Here is an 18,295-nt window from a genome sequence, read left to right on the forward strand (position 1 = left end):
GCAGTAATAGCCCAAGTGGAGATAGTGAAGGAGTCTACAGAGGGTTGAAAGCAAAGCACCAGCTGCCTTGGCTTTTGTCCCAGTTTTTTGCTTTTGAGGGTTTAATCATTTGGCCCAATAATATGCAGAACAACTCATTTGCAAAGAATTTAAGCTTTATTTTATCTGTTAAATGGTCTCAAAGTATGTCGTGGTATCAATAATGCAGGCACATGTATGTTGGAAGCACAGAAACCATTTTCTTCATGTTTTTCATTTTGCTTTGTCTTTTTTTTTTTCAGGTCTACAGGTTTTGGCTTCTTGAATGCTCTGTGCAAAGCAGCAGCTGTGCTTGGAAACTTAATATTCGGCTCCCTTGTTGGTATCACCAAAGCCATCCCTATTCTACTAGCTTCTACTGTGCTTGTGTGTGGAGGCTTGGTAGGACTCCGGCTGCCTGACACAAGAACCCAGGTTTTGATGTAACCAGCAGGGAGGAAAAAGCCATTTGTCATTTTGGTTCTCTCTCTTTTCCTAGTGTCAATTTTCTTGATTGGTGCAAAGGCTTTAGATATTTCATGCCAAGAAAGGTGGGTCAGATATTATCATAACCTCTTGTGGTGACTAATGCTTAGCTATGTGAGTCCTGTCCCCCCAGACACAATTTTTGCACACCTCGCTTTGCCATGCATCATTTCTTTCCAAACTGTAAAGAAAGCTACCTCCTCCTAAAGCAGGCAAGAGGAAGACAATTTGTGCCGAAAGCCCTCTCTTTCCATCAATGGAAGCCTTTCTAAAAATGGCACTAAAGTTGTTAGAATAGTTTCAGATTTTGCTGAGTCAGATCTAGAAAGCTTTAAAAGGGAGTAGTGATGATGTAAATAAGTTCTAATGTTGAGGCAACAATAGTCAGGAAATATAGGTTGGCTTATTACAACATTCGTGCTGAGAAAAAAGATTCTATTTTTCTCCCCCCAACAGTATGATATTTCCTGTTTACTTGGAAAAGTGCAATGTATAATTTGGGCTATACCAACAATGCCTTTTGAAGGAAACCATGTGGTATAGAGCAGATGCGGGGGCGGGGGGGACGCACTTTCAGTTATGAGGGTGAAGGAGAAAAATCATGACAGGACAGCTGACAGCAAAAAGTGTGGTAAACTATCCCTACAAGAAAAATCCATGGAGAGACTCATTTTCTGACTTCTGAGAGATATGAGGAAATACTGGTGAGATAATGTATATGATTGTGGTTTACTGAATATTTGAAAACTAAAGGGAGACCCTCTGCTCTCATGCAATTGTCATAGACAGACAGAAAGGTTAAGGAAGGAAACCTTCTAAAAGGTGTCTGTTCCCTCTTCTGCCTTGGTCTGTTCTTCCTCAGTAGAACAGTGATGTCAGGTTCAGTCAATCAGCTTTAAGCATTTTAATCTTGCAAATTAGTTTTGATTGAACAAAGTGAAATTTAGTAGAAATATACTCTCTCCATCTTATCAATTCTAATCTCAAAGAGTAGATGCAATAGCTGTTGACTAAGTGCTCACACGTTACTACTGCTGTTGCCCTGCAACAGATCACTCAACTTGAAAATACTGTTCTAAAATTTGCCCCCAAACAATTTTGAAATGATTCCCTGAAGCATTACAGGCACAACATATTATTGGGGTTGCAGTGTTTGCCTTGACCTTGTGTCTCAATCATAGCCATACATATCTACTGAAGGTGACCATGGGGGTTATACTACAGCATCACACTTGGTTGTTTGATTGTAATTTTTCATTGAGAATTTGCTTGAGAATAGAAAAGGGACAGCAAAAAATTCCCATGAGCCAGCTGTCAGCCTGATGACCCCCTCACCTCTCCCACATGCCTCAGCCTTAGTCTTTTGCTATGTGTAAAGGCACTTCTTTCTTTGAAATCTGAAGCCTCTGTACATACTTGGAATAATAGCCCACAGTCAGCAGTAAATCATCTTTTGTGCCATACTCACACACTGTCAGTTTAAATGATAATAAGTTTTTGAGCTTGGTACAGATCATTAGAAGATTGTCAATGTTAGCTATTATGTGAGACAACATCACCAAAAAATTCAGGGCTCGGGAGCCACCAAAAAGTGAGGACCAGCTAAAGAAGGCTCTGGAAAATGAGGACCAGCTAAAGAAGGCTCCGGAAAGTGAGGAACAGCTAAAGAAGTCTCTGGAAAGAGAAGACCAGGTAAAGAAGGCTCTGAAAAGTGAGGACTAACTAAAGAAGGTTCCAGAAAGTGAGGACCAGATTAAAAAGTCTCCAGCTTATCATCTTCCTTTCTACCGTGTTTCCCCGATAATAAGACCTATCCCGAAAATAAGCCCTCCCCTTACTGTGTAAGATTCCTCTAAAATAAGCCCTCCCCCGAAAATAAGCCCTATTGAGATTGCTACTGTAGTGAAGGTGATCCCCTGCGCTACATGCTACATTACAGTACCCTCTGTATGCACCGTCCCCCCCCCCGGGTGAAACGCACACCGCGCTCCAAGCTGCATCCAATCAGAGCTGCAGCAGTGAGCACGTCATCCTGTTCTTCCCCAGTGATTTGCTTATTGAATAAAGATACATTTTTTTGTTCACATTTACCTGTTTATTAAAATTGCTGTCAATGTTCATTAAAATAAGCCCTCCCCTGAAAATAAGCCCTCTGGTGTTTTTCTGTCCAAAAAAAAATAATAAGACAGTGTCTTATTATCGGGGAAACACGATAATAATCAATGAATTGTAGGTTTGTCCGTATAGGGACAACTCTACCTCTCCCTGTCTCATGACCATGGTGATCTGAACTGTGCTCAGTTCAGAACGTGTACAAAAGCTTCTTTCAGTAATACATGCCCAGGACATGGACTGTCCCTCATTGTTGTTCAGGTCCATAGCACTAGAATGTCCTGCCTGTGGAAGGGCAGGAAGGGCATATGTCCATAGGGAGGCAATGTTCAGGGCCAGGCTCATCAAGAAAACTATAACAAGAAAGGGGAGAGAATGGAGAAAAGCAGGAAGACTATAGAAATCAAGGAAACAGGAAAGAGGGGCCAAAATAATGGAAAACTAAAGCAAATAAACAAGAGAATCTGCTGTCACCAAGGGGCAAAGACAGTTTTAGGTTCCTCTGAAATTCATTCACTCTCTACCTCCTCTCTCCCCTTCACTTTTCCCCCTTTCTCTTTAAAGGAAACATTCTCAAAGACCTTAGTAAGTCTTCTAGATGAATGAGAAGTATGTGAACAGCAAGAGTCAGTCAGTCACTTAGCATCTATTGTGTGCCAGGCGCCGTGCTAAGTGCTACGGGTAGAAAGAGATACCAAAAATAGTCCTTGCTCTCGGGAGTAACATTTCTGAATCCTGTGCACTCTGAATCTCTAAATCCTCCTTACTAATTAAACAAAAGTGTATAAGCCTATATACATCTAGACTAGGGGTTCATCATTTTTGTGTGTACTATACACCTCTGCTAGTCTGGCAAGGGCTATAAACCCCATCTCAGAATAATGTTTTTAAATGTACAAAATAAAAAACAAAGGATTAAAAAGGAAAACAATTATGTTGAAATAGTTATCGGGGCGGCTAGGTGGCACAGTGAATAGAGCACCTGCCCTAGAATCAGGAGAACCTGAGTTCAAATCCGGCCTCAGACACTTAACACAAAACTAGCCGTGTGACCTTGGGCAAGTCACTTAGCCCCAATTGCCCTACACTTCCCCCTCCAAAAGAAAAAAAGAAAAAGAAATAGTTATCAAAATACAAAAACAAGTTCCTCAAACTCCTGGTTAAGAAGCCCTTATCTAGACTCAAAAAACTTAATTTTTCTTACAATCTTACTGAGTCCCTCATTCCTATGGTATATGGCTCTTATTTCTGTTGTTAGCATATATGATGCTACAGAGAAAGTATGTGATTAAACTATATTTCAGTATAAATTGAGTCAGCAAAGCTGTAAAGAAGTTAAAAGCCAAACCCCATTCCCTTCGCTGAATCCATCTCTTTCTTCAGCCAACAGGTAGGGTTCCAGGGAATTCCAACTCTAGAAATCCACTAAGGAGCGAACCCATCTAATGCCCCCATTTACAACAACTCATGCTCTTTTTGTCAGTCTCTCACTGTTTCACCCGGGTTCCTCACAATTGCTCTCCTCTTCTGGAGATTCTCCCTAGAAGAGATCAGATTGTTTCCCAGGTATGCTGCAAAGCTTGTCTAGCCTGTTCTGGGTTTGATATTTAGCTGAAGATTAAGATATAACCATAAGACAAGCATGAACCTGTGCATCTATCCAGTCTTTGGGTCACTTACTGACACAGGAAAAGTATGGGTGACATGTCTTTTCCTCCAAAATGAAGAAGAAAATAAGAAGGAACTCAGATATGAAAGCCTAGAAGAAAAACAGTTACTCTCAACGACTCAATTTCCTTCTCCTTTGCAGCATATGCCAGTGCTTCTGAAGCTTCCCCAGAATCCCACTGAAATTGTCCATGTCACCTCAAGGGAACAGAGTACCTTCCCCAAATACAAGTTCTGTATGCCAAGCTGTGCTTCTCATTAATATGTTTCAGTGACCAGAGTCACATTTAGCATTGCTGCCTTATATGGCAGGCAAAGCAGGCAGGGGGGTAATCTAGGGTATATCCTATTGTCCCAAGAGTCATCCCAGACAACAACATGAAGGAAATTCTCTACCTATTAAAATTCAGCTGAATTCAGCTCCTTCAATTCTGCACTAATCAAGAGATTGCATTCTGGAGGATTACCTACTGGCAGTATTTCTACAAGCACTTGAAATGCTCAATTTAAAAATGGAAATATTAGGGAATAGAATGGAATGAACAGAGAGAGGATGGGTAGCCAGTTGGAACACACATATGGAAGTGTCAAAGGACAGAGATCCAATTTTTTTTACCCTGACAGCCTCTTTAAAATCAAAAGTTCAGGGGCAGCTAGGTGGCACAGTGAATAGAGCACCAGTCATGGAGTCAGGAGGACCTGAGTTCAAATCAGACACTTGACACTAGCTGTGTGATTTAGGGCAAGTCACTTAACCCCAATTGCCTTGCCTTTCCCCCTCCAAAACAAAAATCGAAAGTTCAACACTAGCCCTTCCAAGCAGGGTACCCACCTTGCCAGATTGATAAATTTATCAAAAGACCAGTTTTTAAAAATTCACAATGGCCACATCTCTCCTGCACATATGTTTGTCCCACAACATATACACTTGAAGAGGCTCCTGGATAGGTCTTTGCTGCCAGGAACACAGGGTTCTAGGGGATTTTCTCTTAGTTGACAGTTGTACCAACACAAATGTACTATATCAAACTACAGTTCTGGTTCTCATCAAAAAGAATTTTGCTCTTCATTCATGGAAAGGATAAAAGGGGGGAAGGGGAGCAGGAAGGGTGGTGGAGGGTCAGAAATGCCAGTGCAAAAGATTGTAGTGAAAAGATGAAAAGTTTAAGGAAGGGACTTTTCTGAACTATGGGATTCAGTTAGGTAGCATGCCAAGGGAATGCCATCTGCTCCTTTCTGCTAACCAAAATAGAATTGGATATCTGCTAACCAAAATAGAACTGGGTATTTTCAACATTTATTCTTTTCAATTCTTTTCAGTGATAAAAAGGACTTTATTATTTTTGTCTTCAATAAAAACACTTTACCTATTCATGGATTAAAAGCTTTAGATTTCAGGACAAAAATTTTTGAGTTTAGCACATGCTTGGCATCATTGAAAGAAAGCCAGCTAGTCCTTAAAGGCTGTAGGTCCAAATTTCCTTTTCATTTTTTTAAAAAATCCCTCTTCTACGCCAAGCTCATCTCAGTAACCAGAGCAGGGAAGCAACAGTCATGTGGCAACCACAGAAGGAAAAGTCACCAATCTGCACCCTAAGTTACTCTGAAATTAAACCTAAACTCACATAGTTTTTCCTTCTTTCAGGCAATGTATGTTTTCTGTCATGTTTCCCATGTTATTCAACAAGTTAAATCTGTATAGTGTGGGAACAAAAATGTCAGTGTCTCCTGTGTGCATTATCTGTCCACTTACTATTTCCTTGTGTGTTTATAGTCGCTTTTGTACTATTGCTGGCACCTTCTTGACACATGGTTTATGTCTGCTCTCCTCAACAATCTTTGTCCAACCCCAAGAAAAAGCCACTGCCATAGTTTCCTGCAATTCACTGTTGACATTAGAAGGATCTCATTCATTTATTAGTGACTTTTATTCAAGAGTCCAATCTGCAAGATGGCAGCCCACGTTGGAAGCACAAGGGGTCGAGAAGGGAGGCCAGATGGCTAGAGAGCTTCTCTAGTGCTGGGACATTCCCTGCTCTCTCCTCTGACAGATGATTCATTCTTTGAAGCACCTTTAATGAAGGAAAGAGAGGACACAGAGTTAGTAGTGTTTGTCATTGAAAGGCAAAGAGCAAAACATCACATTGACCACAAAAGCTATGTTGTTGTTGTGGTTTGTTTTTTTTTAAGGGGGGGTAGAGAGAAATTTGGAGATTAAAATCATCAGCTGGGGGCATGGCCAGCAGGGCAAGAACCAGGTACCAATACATGCCCAAGAGGTAGAGCCAGCTCTTCACAAAGTGGCATTGTCACACTGGGCATTGTTGTAGAAGCTTTTCAGCCAGCACTGGGGGGGAAAAGGAGAAATGGACAAACCTGCTGTTCTTTTCAATGTTGTTAGGGAAAGAAATTTCACCCAGAGATATTGTAAGCTACAAGATGCAAAACAAAAGCAGCCACATTTTGCAAGAGAAGTTACTTGATTTTTTAAAAAATAAGAAATGCTATTTGAAATTGTTTCTGTCTATTTTCAGGAGTCTTTTTTTAAGGCCTGTAGTTAAAATATGATGGAAACTCTCTTCCTAATCCAGCAGCCTTAGAATCATCACTCTGGAAACCAGGGAAGACAAATCTTATTGCTTCTCATATTTCCCTTGAACTGGCCTACTCGGGGTAAATTTTCCCTTCTGATTTCAAAGATTTCCCCATCAAAGGCTTCCCTTAAAATTCTTTCACTTTCTCCCTATCTTTCATTCAAAGTTAAGGTAAAGCAATAAGGACTTTCTCCCCATATGGCCCAGATCATTGTCCGTTAGAGGACACATTTTAATACAGGCACATAAAAAAACAGCTGAACAGCTTAGCACCTAGTGAGTAAGAATAATTGATTAAAAGAGGTAACTCCTAAATGCACCTATGACAGTAAGTGATTGAAACAGAATCAATTCTGATTTACTTCTTGTATCATTTTCATATCATGGATTACAAATCTACTCACATTAAGTGTGCTGCTTGCCCTAGGCACTAAGATCAGTAGTTATGACTCCACTGTCCTTTCTTCCTCTTTGTCTGCTTTTTCACTCCTCCTTCTCCTTATCTTATATCTTCCTTATCCTTCTTTCCTTCTCCGATGCCTGTGCCTTAGAGGAGCTTGGAAGCATAGCTTGATCACACAGTGGTCCTCAGATATGAAGAAGCTGTTAATCACTCTTCTAGTGATATAAAGATAGATAATAATAGTGACTGTAAAATATATTGGTTGTCAATACATTGCCTGATGCAGAGCTGGTACTCAATAGGTCCTCAATGCCTCTGACATACAATGAAAAAGATGATATTGAAGTATTGCTTGGCAAGAGTTTCCATTTGCTGAGATATACAAAGCCTAATCACTCTCCTGTCTCAAATTCCTAAGACCCACACATATAATCATATATTTAAAGATAATCACATACATTTATTTGTATTTGTGATTGGACTATATGAAACATTGAAAGTTATAGTGCCTTCTAGTCCAAATGCTAAAATTACAATGATTGATCTTCCCCCTTCTTCCCTTGTAACAGAATCATGGCACTACGGAAGGCAACACACTGTCCATACTCGTTCCTCATCCTCCAATCAGGGTGGATTTAAACCAAGTTAGAACTAAGTTAGAGTAAAAAAAAATGCCCACCTGGACAATAAGGCAAAGTCCTTGGCTATCAACTAATATAACCCTGTTAAGAAAGTTCAGAGCGCAGGGATGACCTCTCTTGCTGAAGTTGTTGCATGCCTTACAGGAGTGATTCTCAAAGTGTGTATCAGGTGAAAATATTTTTATAATAATGCTAAGACATTTTAGTTTCTAATAAGGTAAATACCAACATATATAACCCACGTAAGCAAAAGCACTGGGGGGGGGGGCGCCCTCAATAATTTTTAAGAATGTAAAAAGAGAATGTTTAAGAGAACAGCTGCCTTAGAGAATATTTGACGGCTGATCACACCCAAGATGTGATTGTGACTGCCATACTGGTCTTGTAGAAGACAAGGTAGTGAAGAGGAGGGGTACAGGTCTTTTCTATACCCCAGTCTCATAGAAATTTGCAGGGGGCTTTCCACCCTGAGTTTACGGGAGTTTATCCTCCAACCTATAGAGTAGTGAATAAAGCTCCTCATACATTACATTTGCTTCACCCTCAAATGGAGAAATTCTGACAAATCAGAAGATATGCCAAATACCCTATTATTAAATGCAAAGTAAATAAAACCAACAAAGTTCCCTTTCCATTTGCATGAAGTCTGTCTCCAGCCTCACATGCACAGGTAGAAGGCCCTAGGCTGAAAACCCCCAACCTCCACCTGCCTTTGATGTTCTCCAGTAATACCTAGGTGATGGTTGACATATTGTTCTAATTTCCTCTCCGCCACAATTGTTATGAATTTATGGTGCCTAATCTGCATACTAAATCAAAAAAAGATTAAAGGGTAAAGAAGTGTTCTTTCTTGATTTATGCCCTCTCCACATTCAAAAACTCATTGTGTATCCTTAATTCTGACCTGGAAACATACTGCCCAGGTCTCATGTCTCATGCTCTTTGCTCATGTGTACATAATGTACATAAAGCACTCAGCCATATTTTATGTTAAATTTCCATTTTGGACACACTTTCAGATCAACTCTTTTGCAAAGAGATCTTGGCAATGGTCTTGACCTTGTTTTGGTTTCTATATTTCCTGCTCTGTGTGCTCTCCTGTCACGTGGATCCCAGTCACCACTATTGTATATATGTGTTTGCATGTGCGTACCCCCAATCAATCTTCACTTGCAGGTTTCTGGATTTTTTCATCCTGAGTCCAGCTTGTCCAGTTGTGAACTCATCCCTCTGATTGCTGGCTGCCAAAGTGTTCGACCAAGTGTATTTTTACCAAAAGCCTTGGAGGAAGTTCTCTTTATCTTGGTGGAAGGGTATGCTCTGTGTAGAATACACAGTGTACATAAAGTATAAATCTATCGGCTGTGGAAGTGTGTGTAAATTTATCTGCCAGATACCTGACATTCATGTAACAATTGAAAAGATATTTAATGTACATCAGATTAATAAATGGACATTTTTTTGCTCCATTATGTTCAAATAAAGAATTTTTCTTCATCAAGTATATGGATTCATTGGTTATTATTCATCATTCCTGAAGAGGACCAAAATGACGTCACTATGTTAGAGTCCAGTTACAGCATATCTAACTGCGGCTGGATCGCTCTACCATAGGTGGGACACAAATAGTTCATGTGAACATTTGGGGTAGATTCTCTAAATGTGTACATCTTATGTTTCCTTTGAGCTACTTCAATTCTGCTTTGCTTGTAGAGCACAGCACCTTCTTTGATGAGGGCACGCCATGCTGGGCAATCCTATGCCAGTGTCTCCCATGCCACTAAATCAATTGCAAAGTTCTTCAGAAAGACCTTGAGAGTGTCCTTGTGTCTCTTCTTCCCACCACTTTATGAGCAGTCGATTCGTGTGAGTTCTCTGAAAAACAGTCTCTTAGGCAAGCATATGTTTGTCATTCGAACAATGTGACCACCCCATCGGAATTGTGCTATCTGTAGTAGAGTTTGAATGCTTGGCAGTTTAATTTGAGAAAGGATCTCAGTGTCTTCTTGTACCTTATCTTTCTGAGTGATCTTCAACACCTGCCAGGTGTTGTATGATAGGAGAAAAGCTTAGCAATCCCCTTGATAAGAATGGAAGAGGTCCTAGTGACATTTACAACACATATATGGTTTAAGGCTTTGCCACCTACCCTGCAGCATCAAACCATCAAGAATGTCAGTATTAACTCTCCTTTGAAAATGGGTTCTTTGCTCTGCATGATGGTACGTGACTATAGCACCTGCTACTGGGGAGGCTGAGCCTGCTTGATTGAGTTTGGAAATTCTGTGCTACTGTGGGCTAAGCCAGCTGGTGTTCATACTATGTCCAGCACAAATATGGTGTGTCCCTGGGAGCAAAGGTGGCAGGGAAGTGGAGGAGGATTGGGGAACAAGGCTGACAGTCCTAGGTTTGAAACAGAGCATGTAAAAACTACCATGATGATCAATAGAGGGTTCATTACCATGTGAATTATCATTATACTTCCAAACTAGGTAAGATAAGGAGAAGGAAGGAAGGAAGGAAAATCGGTTCTTTAATATGTCTGCAGCCCTAAAGAAAATATGTTTTCCTTGATCCAGGAATTTTTTTTCTTCTTTCAGTGGACTGATATATCTTGAATATTGATATGTTTTATGGGAAAGTTCTCTGGTGGCTATGAGGAAACATTAAAAGGAAAATTCATTTGTAAGGAAAATCAGATTCTTTTTCCTCAACAGATGGCCCTGATCTTTTAGTTCAGAACAGCATTTCTCTGATTGGGATAGGAAGGAAAGTCATGAAAGAAGTTGTAAAGGTAGAGCAAAAGCTAATTCTGTACATTCTACTTTTGAGGCTGAAATTGGGTCTTCCACTAGTTTAACTAAAGACACAATAAGGAGCAACCTCAATTTGAATGAATGAGGACTTATTACATGCCAAGCACTGTGCTTGAAGTAAAAAATAGAGACGAGACAGTCCCTTGCTTTCTGTTCTCAAGGAGCTCACATTCTAATTGGAGGAGACAAAAAATGTGTAGAAGAATGTATCTACAAAGCAGATGGAAATACCTGGAGGTCCTCAGAGTGTACTGACTGGCAGTCACAGGGCAAATAGGGTGTACAGCTTGGTAAGGCACATGGTAAGTTGTACCAGAGGGATTTTAGGTAGTGATCCTATTTCATCCAAATGATATGAGTAACTATAGCCACCCACAATGGGAGGGGAAGGAGGAGAGATTAGCAGGCACTGGCTCACTATTATTTGGAAGGGGTAAGTATGGCCAAGAATGAGAGCATAATCGGACCCCTGGGTTCCTGCCCAAGGTGATGTGGATGGTGTTTCAAGTGAGAGGAAGAAGGTGGGGAAGGGTGAGAAAATTTGGAAATAAAATCGAATTTTTAAAAAATCAAGTGAGAGAAGGAAAGGGGAAGGGGACATTGAGAGGAAAGTTGGGGAGGAAAGTCTTCTCATAGTACTTCCTCCATCTGAACCCTCTAGTACACTTATCCATCTATCTAACCATTCATCTGTCTATTCATCCTACCTACTCCTTCATCCATCCATCCATCCATCTACCCATTTGCCAGTCTATTCACCTATTCATTCATCCATTCTCCCATCTATATATGTATCCCTATCCATCTTTCCATTCACCCAGTCATCCATCTATTTGTGTATATGTCATTTTCCCCATAGAATATAAGCTCTTGAAGAGCAGACTGTTTCACCTTTGTCTTTGTAGCACCTAGCACAGTGACTAACATATAGTGGAAGTTTCAAAAATGTTCAATAAATTAATCAATTGATGGAGCAGCATTGCAGTTAAAGTCAATTTATTCCTCCCTTTTTTGCCAGCATAGACTGGAAATATCCAGGCCATTTCCAGTGGTGTGCTGGTCACTGTTTTACACCAGGCACTTGGCAAGGCAGGGTTAAGGGGGAGGAGAAGGAAGTGCACAAGACACGCTTTTAAGTTCAATCTGCATTATTAATGTTTTCTCCATCAATTTCTTAAAACTACACAATTAACAAACCAATGTCATACTCTGTTGTATAGTGAAATGCTCACACTGAAAATTTAATGATTGGTTCTCACATGCCTATTGGAACTGGTTCCAGTCAACCTTTGCCCATCTTTCTGACTGACCTCAGAGTCAGAGGAGGTACAAATTTTTTTTTTGCAGGGGGGAAGGCAAGGAAATTGGGGTTAAGTGACTTGCCCAAGTGTAGCAGCAAGTGCCCCAGCATACCCAGGGTGGCTGCCAACACAGGTTCTTAGATCTGCTTTGCTAAAGGAAAGCAACTCAAAAATGGGTTAACAAGCTTACTTTAATCAATCAAACATATATCGTTTGCCTAGTTCAGGGGGAAAAGGTCATTACCCCGAACTTCAGAATATACAGTGGTTACAAGAACATTTCAGCAGACAGGCTTCCAAATTGTCCAACCATTACATACATCCATACAAATCACAGTTACCAGAGAGGGAAGCATCAACATCTGGGTTTTCAAAGCTGGGGGCTCTCAACAACGGCTGCCCAGAGTCTCATCTGGTCAAATCATACAATACTTCGCAAAGTGAGCCCCAAAGCAAAGCCTCACATCAGGGCTTATATAGCCTTCTCCTGACTCAGAGAATGTAACAACCTTCTTGACCCACTGCCCAATCACAAAGTATCTCCTGAGAAACAAGCCTCCCACCACAGGCTCCAGGTGCACTTAAGCCTAGGGGCAGGGAAGATCTTAAAAATTTACATTCCTATAACACCAAGGTCACATAGCTAGTATGTGTGTCAAAGTGTCTGAAGTCAAATTTGAACTCAGGTCCTCCTGAGGAGGTACAATTTTTAAGAAAAACTGTAATCTGACTCCATAACACAACAGTCCGGTGATGAAAGATAGTTAGACATTACCCTTTAACAGGTTAGTGGTATTGTTGGTGTGAGATATTGGTCTGTGCTCACTTTCTGCCAGACTGCTTTCCAATTTTCCTAACAATTTTTAACAAATAATGAATTCTTATCCCCCAAATTTAAGGTTACTATAGTCATTTGCTGCTGTAAATTGTATATCTACTCTGTTCCACTGATCTGCCTTCCTATTTCTCAACCAATACCAAATCGTTTTGATAACTACTGCCTTATAATATAGTTTAAGATCTGCTACAGAATATATTAGGGTTATCACCACTACTTTGAGACATTTTCCTTGTCATTATCTTAGTTTCCTTCCTCAGAGGTATGATGACAGATACCCAGGGCATCCCCCAAGTCAAGGAGCTCCATCAGAATCTTGATGACCCCAAAGTCAGCCAAAGACAGTGTCTGCCCCAAAAGAGTCCTTTGCAGTTGTCTTAGATCATTATATTGCTGAGAAAAGCTAAGTCATTCACATTTGATCATTGTACAGTATTGTTGTTACCATGTACAATGTTCTCCTGGTTCTACTCATTTTACTTTGAACTAGTTCATATATGTCTTTCCAGGTTTTTCTGAAATCTGCCTACTCATCATTTATTAAAGCACAGTAATATGCCATTACAATCATATGCCACAACTTGTTGAGCCATTCCCCAATTGATAGGCATCCCCTCAATTTCCAATTCTTTGCTACCATAAAACAGCTACGATATTTTTGTACATTTAGGTTCTTTCCCCCCTTTTTTTTTCAACATCTCCTTGGGATACAGACCTAGTAGTGGTATTTCTGAGTCAAAAGGTATGCATGGTTTTATAGCCCTTTGGGTATAGCTCCAAATTATTCACCAGAATGGTTGGATCAGGTCACAACTCCACCAATAATGCATTAGTATTCCAATTTTTCCCACATTTTCTCCAACATTCATTATTTTCCTTTTCTGTCATATTAGGTGGGATGTGGTACCTCAGAGTTCTTTTAATTTGCATTTCTCTAATCAATAGTAATTTAGAGCATTTTTATATGGCTATAGATAGTATTAATCTCCTCATCTGAAAACTACCTGTTCATATCCTATGATCATTTGCCAATTTTTAGTCATCATATTCTTATAAACTTGACTCAGTTCTTTATATATTTGAGAAATGAGGTCTTTATCAGAGAAACTTGCTATAAATTTTTTTCCAGTTTTCTGTTTTCCTTCTAATCTTGGCTACATTAGTTTTGTTTGTGTAAAAATTATTTAATTTAATATAATCAAAATTATCCATTTTACATCTTGTAACCCTCTCTATCTCTTGTTTGATCATAAATTGTTCCCTTCCCCATTAGATCTGACAGGTAAACTATTCCTGCTCCTCTAATTTGCTTATGATATTACCCTTTATGTCTCAATCATATACCCATTTTGATCTTCTCTTGGTAATATGGTGTGAAATGTTGGTCTATATCTAGTTTCTGACAAACTGCATCTTGTTTTCCCAGGAGTTTTTGTCTATTAATGTTTTCCTGTCCAAGAAGCTGAGATCTTTGAGTTTATCAAACACTAATTTACTATGGTTATTTATGACTGTATTGTATAATAATCTATTTCACTGATCTACCACTCTGTTTATTAGCCAATACCAGATTGTTTTGATGATTACTAATTTATAATACAGTTTGAGATCTGATGTGGCTAGACCACCTTCCTTCCCATTAATTTACATTAATTCCCTTGATATTCTTGACTTTTTGTTCTTCCAGATAACTTTTATTATTTTTCTAGCTATATAAAACATTTTTTGGTAGTTTGGATTGGCATTGAATAAGTAAATTAATTTAGGTAGAATTCATCTTAGAATATTCTTAACTACTATAGTCCATAACCATTTGGGATGCCTCACTTATACACATTATAGTTCTGAAATGAACTCTCCTCTGGATTCTTTATATTATAAATTTTCTTCTGTGCCAACAAAAGAAGGAAAAAGGAAAAAGAAAGAAAGATAAAGAAAGAAAGGAAGGAAGGAAGGAAGGAAGGAAGGAAGGAAGGAAGGAAGGAAGGAAGGAAAGAAAAAATTCCTCCTAAGGAATGTCTGATTTTTAAATGAGTCAAAGAATACTTGAACTGGAAAGGACCTTAAGGATCACCTAAATTCTCCTATTTTCAACTTTATGTGCCAAATAAAAGTACAAAACCTGCCTATAGAAAAAGAATGTTCAGGGGGAGGAACCAAGATGGCAGAGTAAAAGCAGGAACTTGCTTCAGCTCCCACTCCAACCACCTCCAATACCTGTAAAAAAAATGACTCTAAACAAATTTTAAAGCTAAAGATCCCACAAAGTGACAGAGAGAAATAAATGTCCCACTGAAGGCAGCCTGGCAGGCCAAGAGGAAGGGTCTATCGCACCAAATTTGGAGCTGAGCACAGTTCCACATGAACCTCACCAGCCTAGACTCATGGTCAGACCAGCAAGAGCAGACTTCAGAAGAGTGAATCACCAGCAGCTGTGGTGATTTCCAGATTTCTCAACCCATAAACACCAAAGGGAAAGTAAAAGGTCAGTAGAGAACTCTGTTGGAACTGGATGAGAAAAGAGTGAGGTCTAGCCCCTGTCCCTGGGGCAAGAGGTGGCAGAGGCAGGTGGCTGCAGCCCCTGCCATGTGGCTGCCTCCATAGCTCCTGGCCTCCCAATGTTAGGGGGACCAAGCAACCATTCAGAGGGCTTTGACCTGCTTGGATCTGGACTGCAGTCTTGGGTAGTGGTCCAGGGATAGAGAGAGCACCCTCTTCATGGCTCTGACAACAGCTCTGATAACAACTGTGAAGATCCCGGCAATTTGGTCTCCTCTCTGGAAGCAGAGTTCTACTGTGGCAAAAAGCTCAAAAGTCAGGTAATTGTCTGGCATCAAATGCTTCCAAGAAAAATATAAACTGGTTATAGGCCTTGGAGGAGCTCAAGAAGGATTTTGAAAATCAAGTAAGAGAAGTGGAGGAAAAATTGGGAAGAGAAATGAGAATGATGCAAGAAAATCATGAAAAACAAGTCGACAGCCTGATTGAAGAAAATAACACATTAAATAATAGACTAACTCAAATGGCAAAAGAGGCCCAAAAAGCCAATGAGGAGAAGAATGCCTTAAAAAGTCAAATTGCCCAGATGGAAAAGGAATTTCAAAAATTCACTGAAGAGAATAATTCCTTCAAAATTAGATTAGAGCAAAGGGAAACTAATGACTTTATGAGAAATCCAGATACTATAAAAGAGATCCAAGCAAATGAAAAAATAGAAGGCAATGTGAAATATCTCACTGGAAAAACCACTGACCTAGAAAATAGATCCAGGAGAGATAATTTAAAAATTATTGGACTACCTGAAAGCCATGATCAAAAAAAGAGCCTAGAAATCATCCTTCAAGAAATTCTCAAGGAAAACCGCCCTGATATTTTAGAACCAGAGGGTAAAATAGAAATTGAAAGAATCCATTGACCACCTCTTAAAAAAGATCCCCCCCAAAAAACTCCTAGGAATATTATAGTCAAATTCCAGTTTTCCCAGGTCAAGGAGAAAATATTACAAGCTATCAGGAAGAAACAATTTGAGAATTGTGGAAACACAATCAGAATAACACAAGATTCTACATGAAGGGATCAAAGGGTTTGGAATATGATATTCCAGAAGTCAAAGGAACTAGGATTAAAACCAAGAATCACCTACCTAGCAAAACTGAGTATCATGTTTCAGGGGAAAATATAGTCATTCAATGAAATAGAGGACTTTCAAGCATTCTTGATGAAAAAACCAGAGCTGAACAGAAAATTTGACTTTCAAATACAAGAAGCAAGAGAAGCATGAGAAGGTAAAGAGGGAAAAGAAATCATAAAACTCATTAAAGTTGAACTATTTACATTCCTACATGGAAAAATGATAATTATAGCTTATGAGACTTTTCTCAGAATGAGGAGAGTTGAAGGGAATATATATATATATGCATATATATATACACATATAGGAGGGTGTATATATATATACACATATAGGAGGGTATATATATATACACATATAGGAGGGTGTAGGTGTGTATAAATATATGTGTGAGTGTGTTTTTATGTGTGCACCTATATACATAGACAGAGGGCACAGGATGAGTTGAATAGGAAGGGATGATATCTAATAAATAAAATTAAGAGGTGAGAGAGGAATATATCGGGAGAAGGAGAAAGGGAGAGATAGAATAGGGTAAATTATCTTATATAAAAGAGGCAAGAGAAAACTGTTACAGTGGAGGGGGAGAGCAGGAAGCTGAAAAGGAATGGGTAACCTCACTCTTTTTTTTTTTGGCTTTTTGGAGGGCAATTGAGGTTAAGTGACTTGCTCAAGGTCACATAGCTAGTTTTGTGTTAAGTGTCTGAGGCCAAATTTGAACTCATGTCCTCCTGACTCCAGGGCCAATTCACTGTGCCACCTAGCTGACCCCAGTAACCTTACTCTCATTGAATTTAGCTTAAGGAGGGAATAACATACACACTTAATTGTGTATCTTGCCCTACAGGAAAAAAGGAAGGAAGGGGACAAGAGGAGAGATGATAGAAGGGAGGGCAGATTCGGGGAGAGGGTAGTCAGAAGCAAATACTTTTGAAAAGGGACAGGGTCAAAACAGAAAATAGAATAAGTGGGAAGTGGGATAGGATGGAAGGAAATATAAGTCTTTCACGATATAACTGCTATGGAAATGTTTTGCATAACTACACATGTACAACCTATATTGAATTACATGTTCTCCCAGTGGGGATGGGTGAGGAGGGAAGAAAAGAAAGAATCTGGAAATCAAAGTTTTAAAAACAATTGTAAAAAAAATTGTTTTTTACATGCAACTGGAAAATAAGATATACAGGCCCTGGGGTATAGAAATCCATCTTGCCCTACTAGAAAATTGTGGAGGGGCATGGGGGAGGATAAAAGAGAGAGCAGATTGGGGGAAGGGGTATTCAGTAGGCTCACTATCTTGGGGTGGAGGTAGGGGAAAGACAGGGAGAAAATTAACTCAAAATCTTGTGGAGATGAATGTTGAAATCTAAAAATAAATAAATTGGGGAGAAAAGAAAAAGAAAAAGAGTGTTCAGCCCAGAGAAATCTGAAGTCTTCAGCATTTTAAACCAGCTTGGATTGTCAAAGAATGGTTGCCTAGCTCTAGAACTTTAGGAGTCCTAGTCATTCCAGAACTAGGTGACTGATTCAATTCATCAAATATCTGAAAGAGAAGGTCATGACTTCAACAGCTATTATACATTTACACAGCACCATCTGTAGGCAAAATGCTTTACATTCATTTATGGCTCCTGTGAGATAAGCACGTATAAGTTCCAGTTGAATAAATTAAAATACACTGTTGACCAACTTGCTCCAGGATCCAAAATTAGGGTCCAGCTTAACATGACAACCTAGAGGGAATAATTTTTATTTTAAAATAATCCTTTTATCTTTGGGTCCAA

The 18,295-nt window shown here is 39.5% G+C and overlaps 1 protein-coding gene and 1 non-coding gene across 3 annotated transcripts in view; both read left to right on the forward strand.

The window, feature by feature from the left end:
• Positions 1 to 9,426, forward strand: part of SV2C (synaptic vesicle glycoprotein 2C) — a 280,802-nt gene extending 271,376 nt beyond the window's left edge. For both annotated transcript variants that reach the window (XM_069096255.1, XM_069096256.1), the window contains exon 13: positions 282 to 9,426. In XM_069096255.1, coding sequence (XP_068952356.1) covers positions 282 to 465 — 184 coding nt within the window. In that variant the 3' untranslated portion in view covers positions 466 to 9,426. The remainder of the gene's footprint in view (positions 1 to 281) is intronic.
• Positions 9,427 to 9,968: 542 nt separating this feature from the next.
• On the forward strand, positions 9,969 to 10,098 carry LOC138167600 (U6atac minor spliceosomal RNA). Its single transcript, XR_011169928.1, has one exon. It is a non-coding gene; the product is annotated as a U6atac minor spliceosomal RNA (small nuclear RNA).
• The last annotated feature ends 8,197 nt before the right edge of the window (positions 10,099 to 18,295 follow it).

This window comes from Petaurus breviceps, unplaced genomic scaffold (genome assembly GCF_028583685.1).
Source record: "Petaurus breviceps papuanus isolate PSGF00001 unplaced genomic scaffold, PetGlider_PUasm1.0 229, whole genome shotgun sequence".
Lineage (NCBI taxonomy): Eukaryota > Metazoa > Chordata > Mammalia > Diprotodontia > Petauridae > Petaurus > Petaurus breviceps.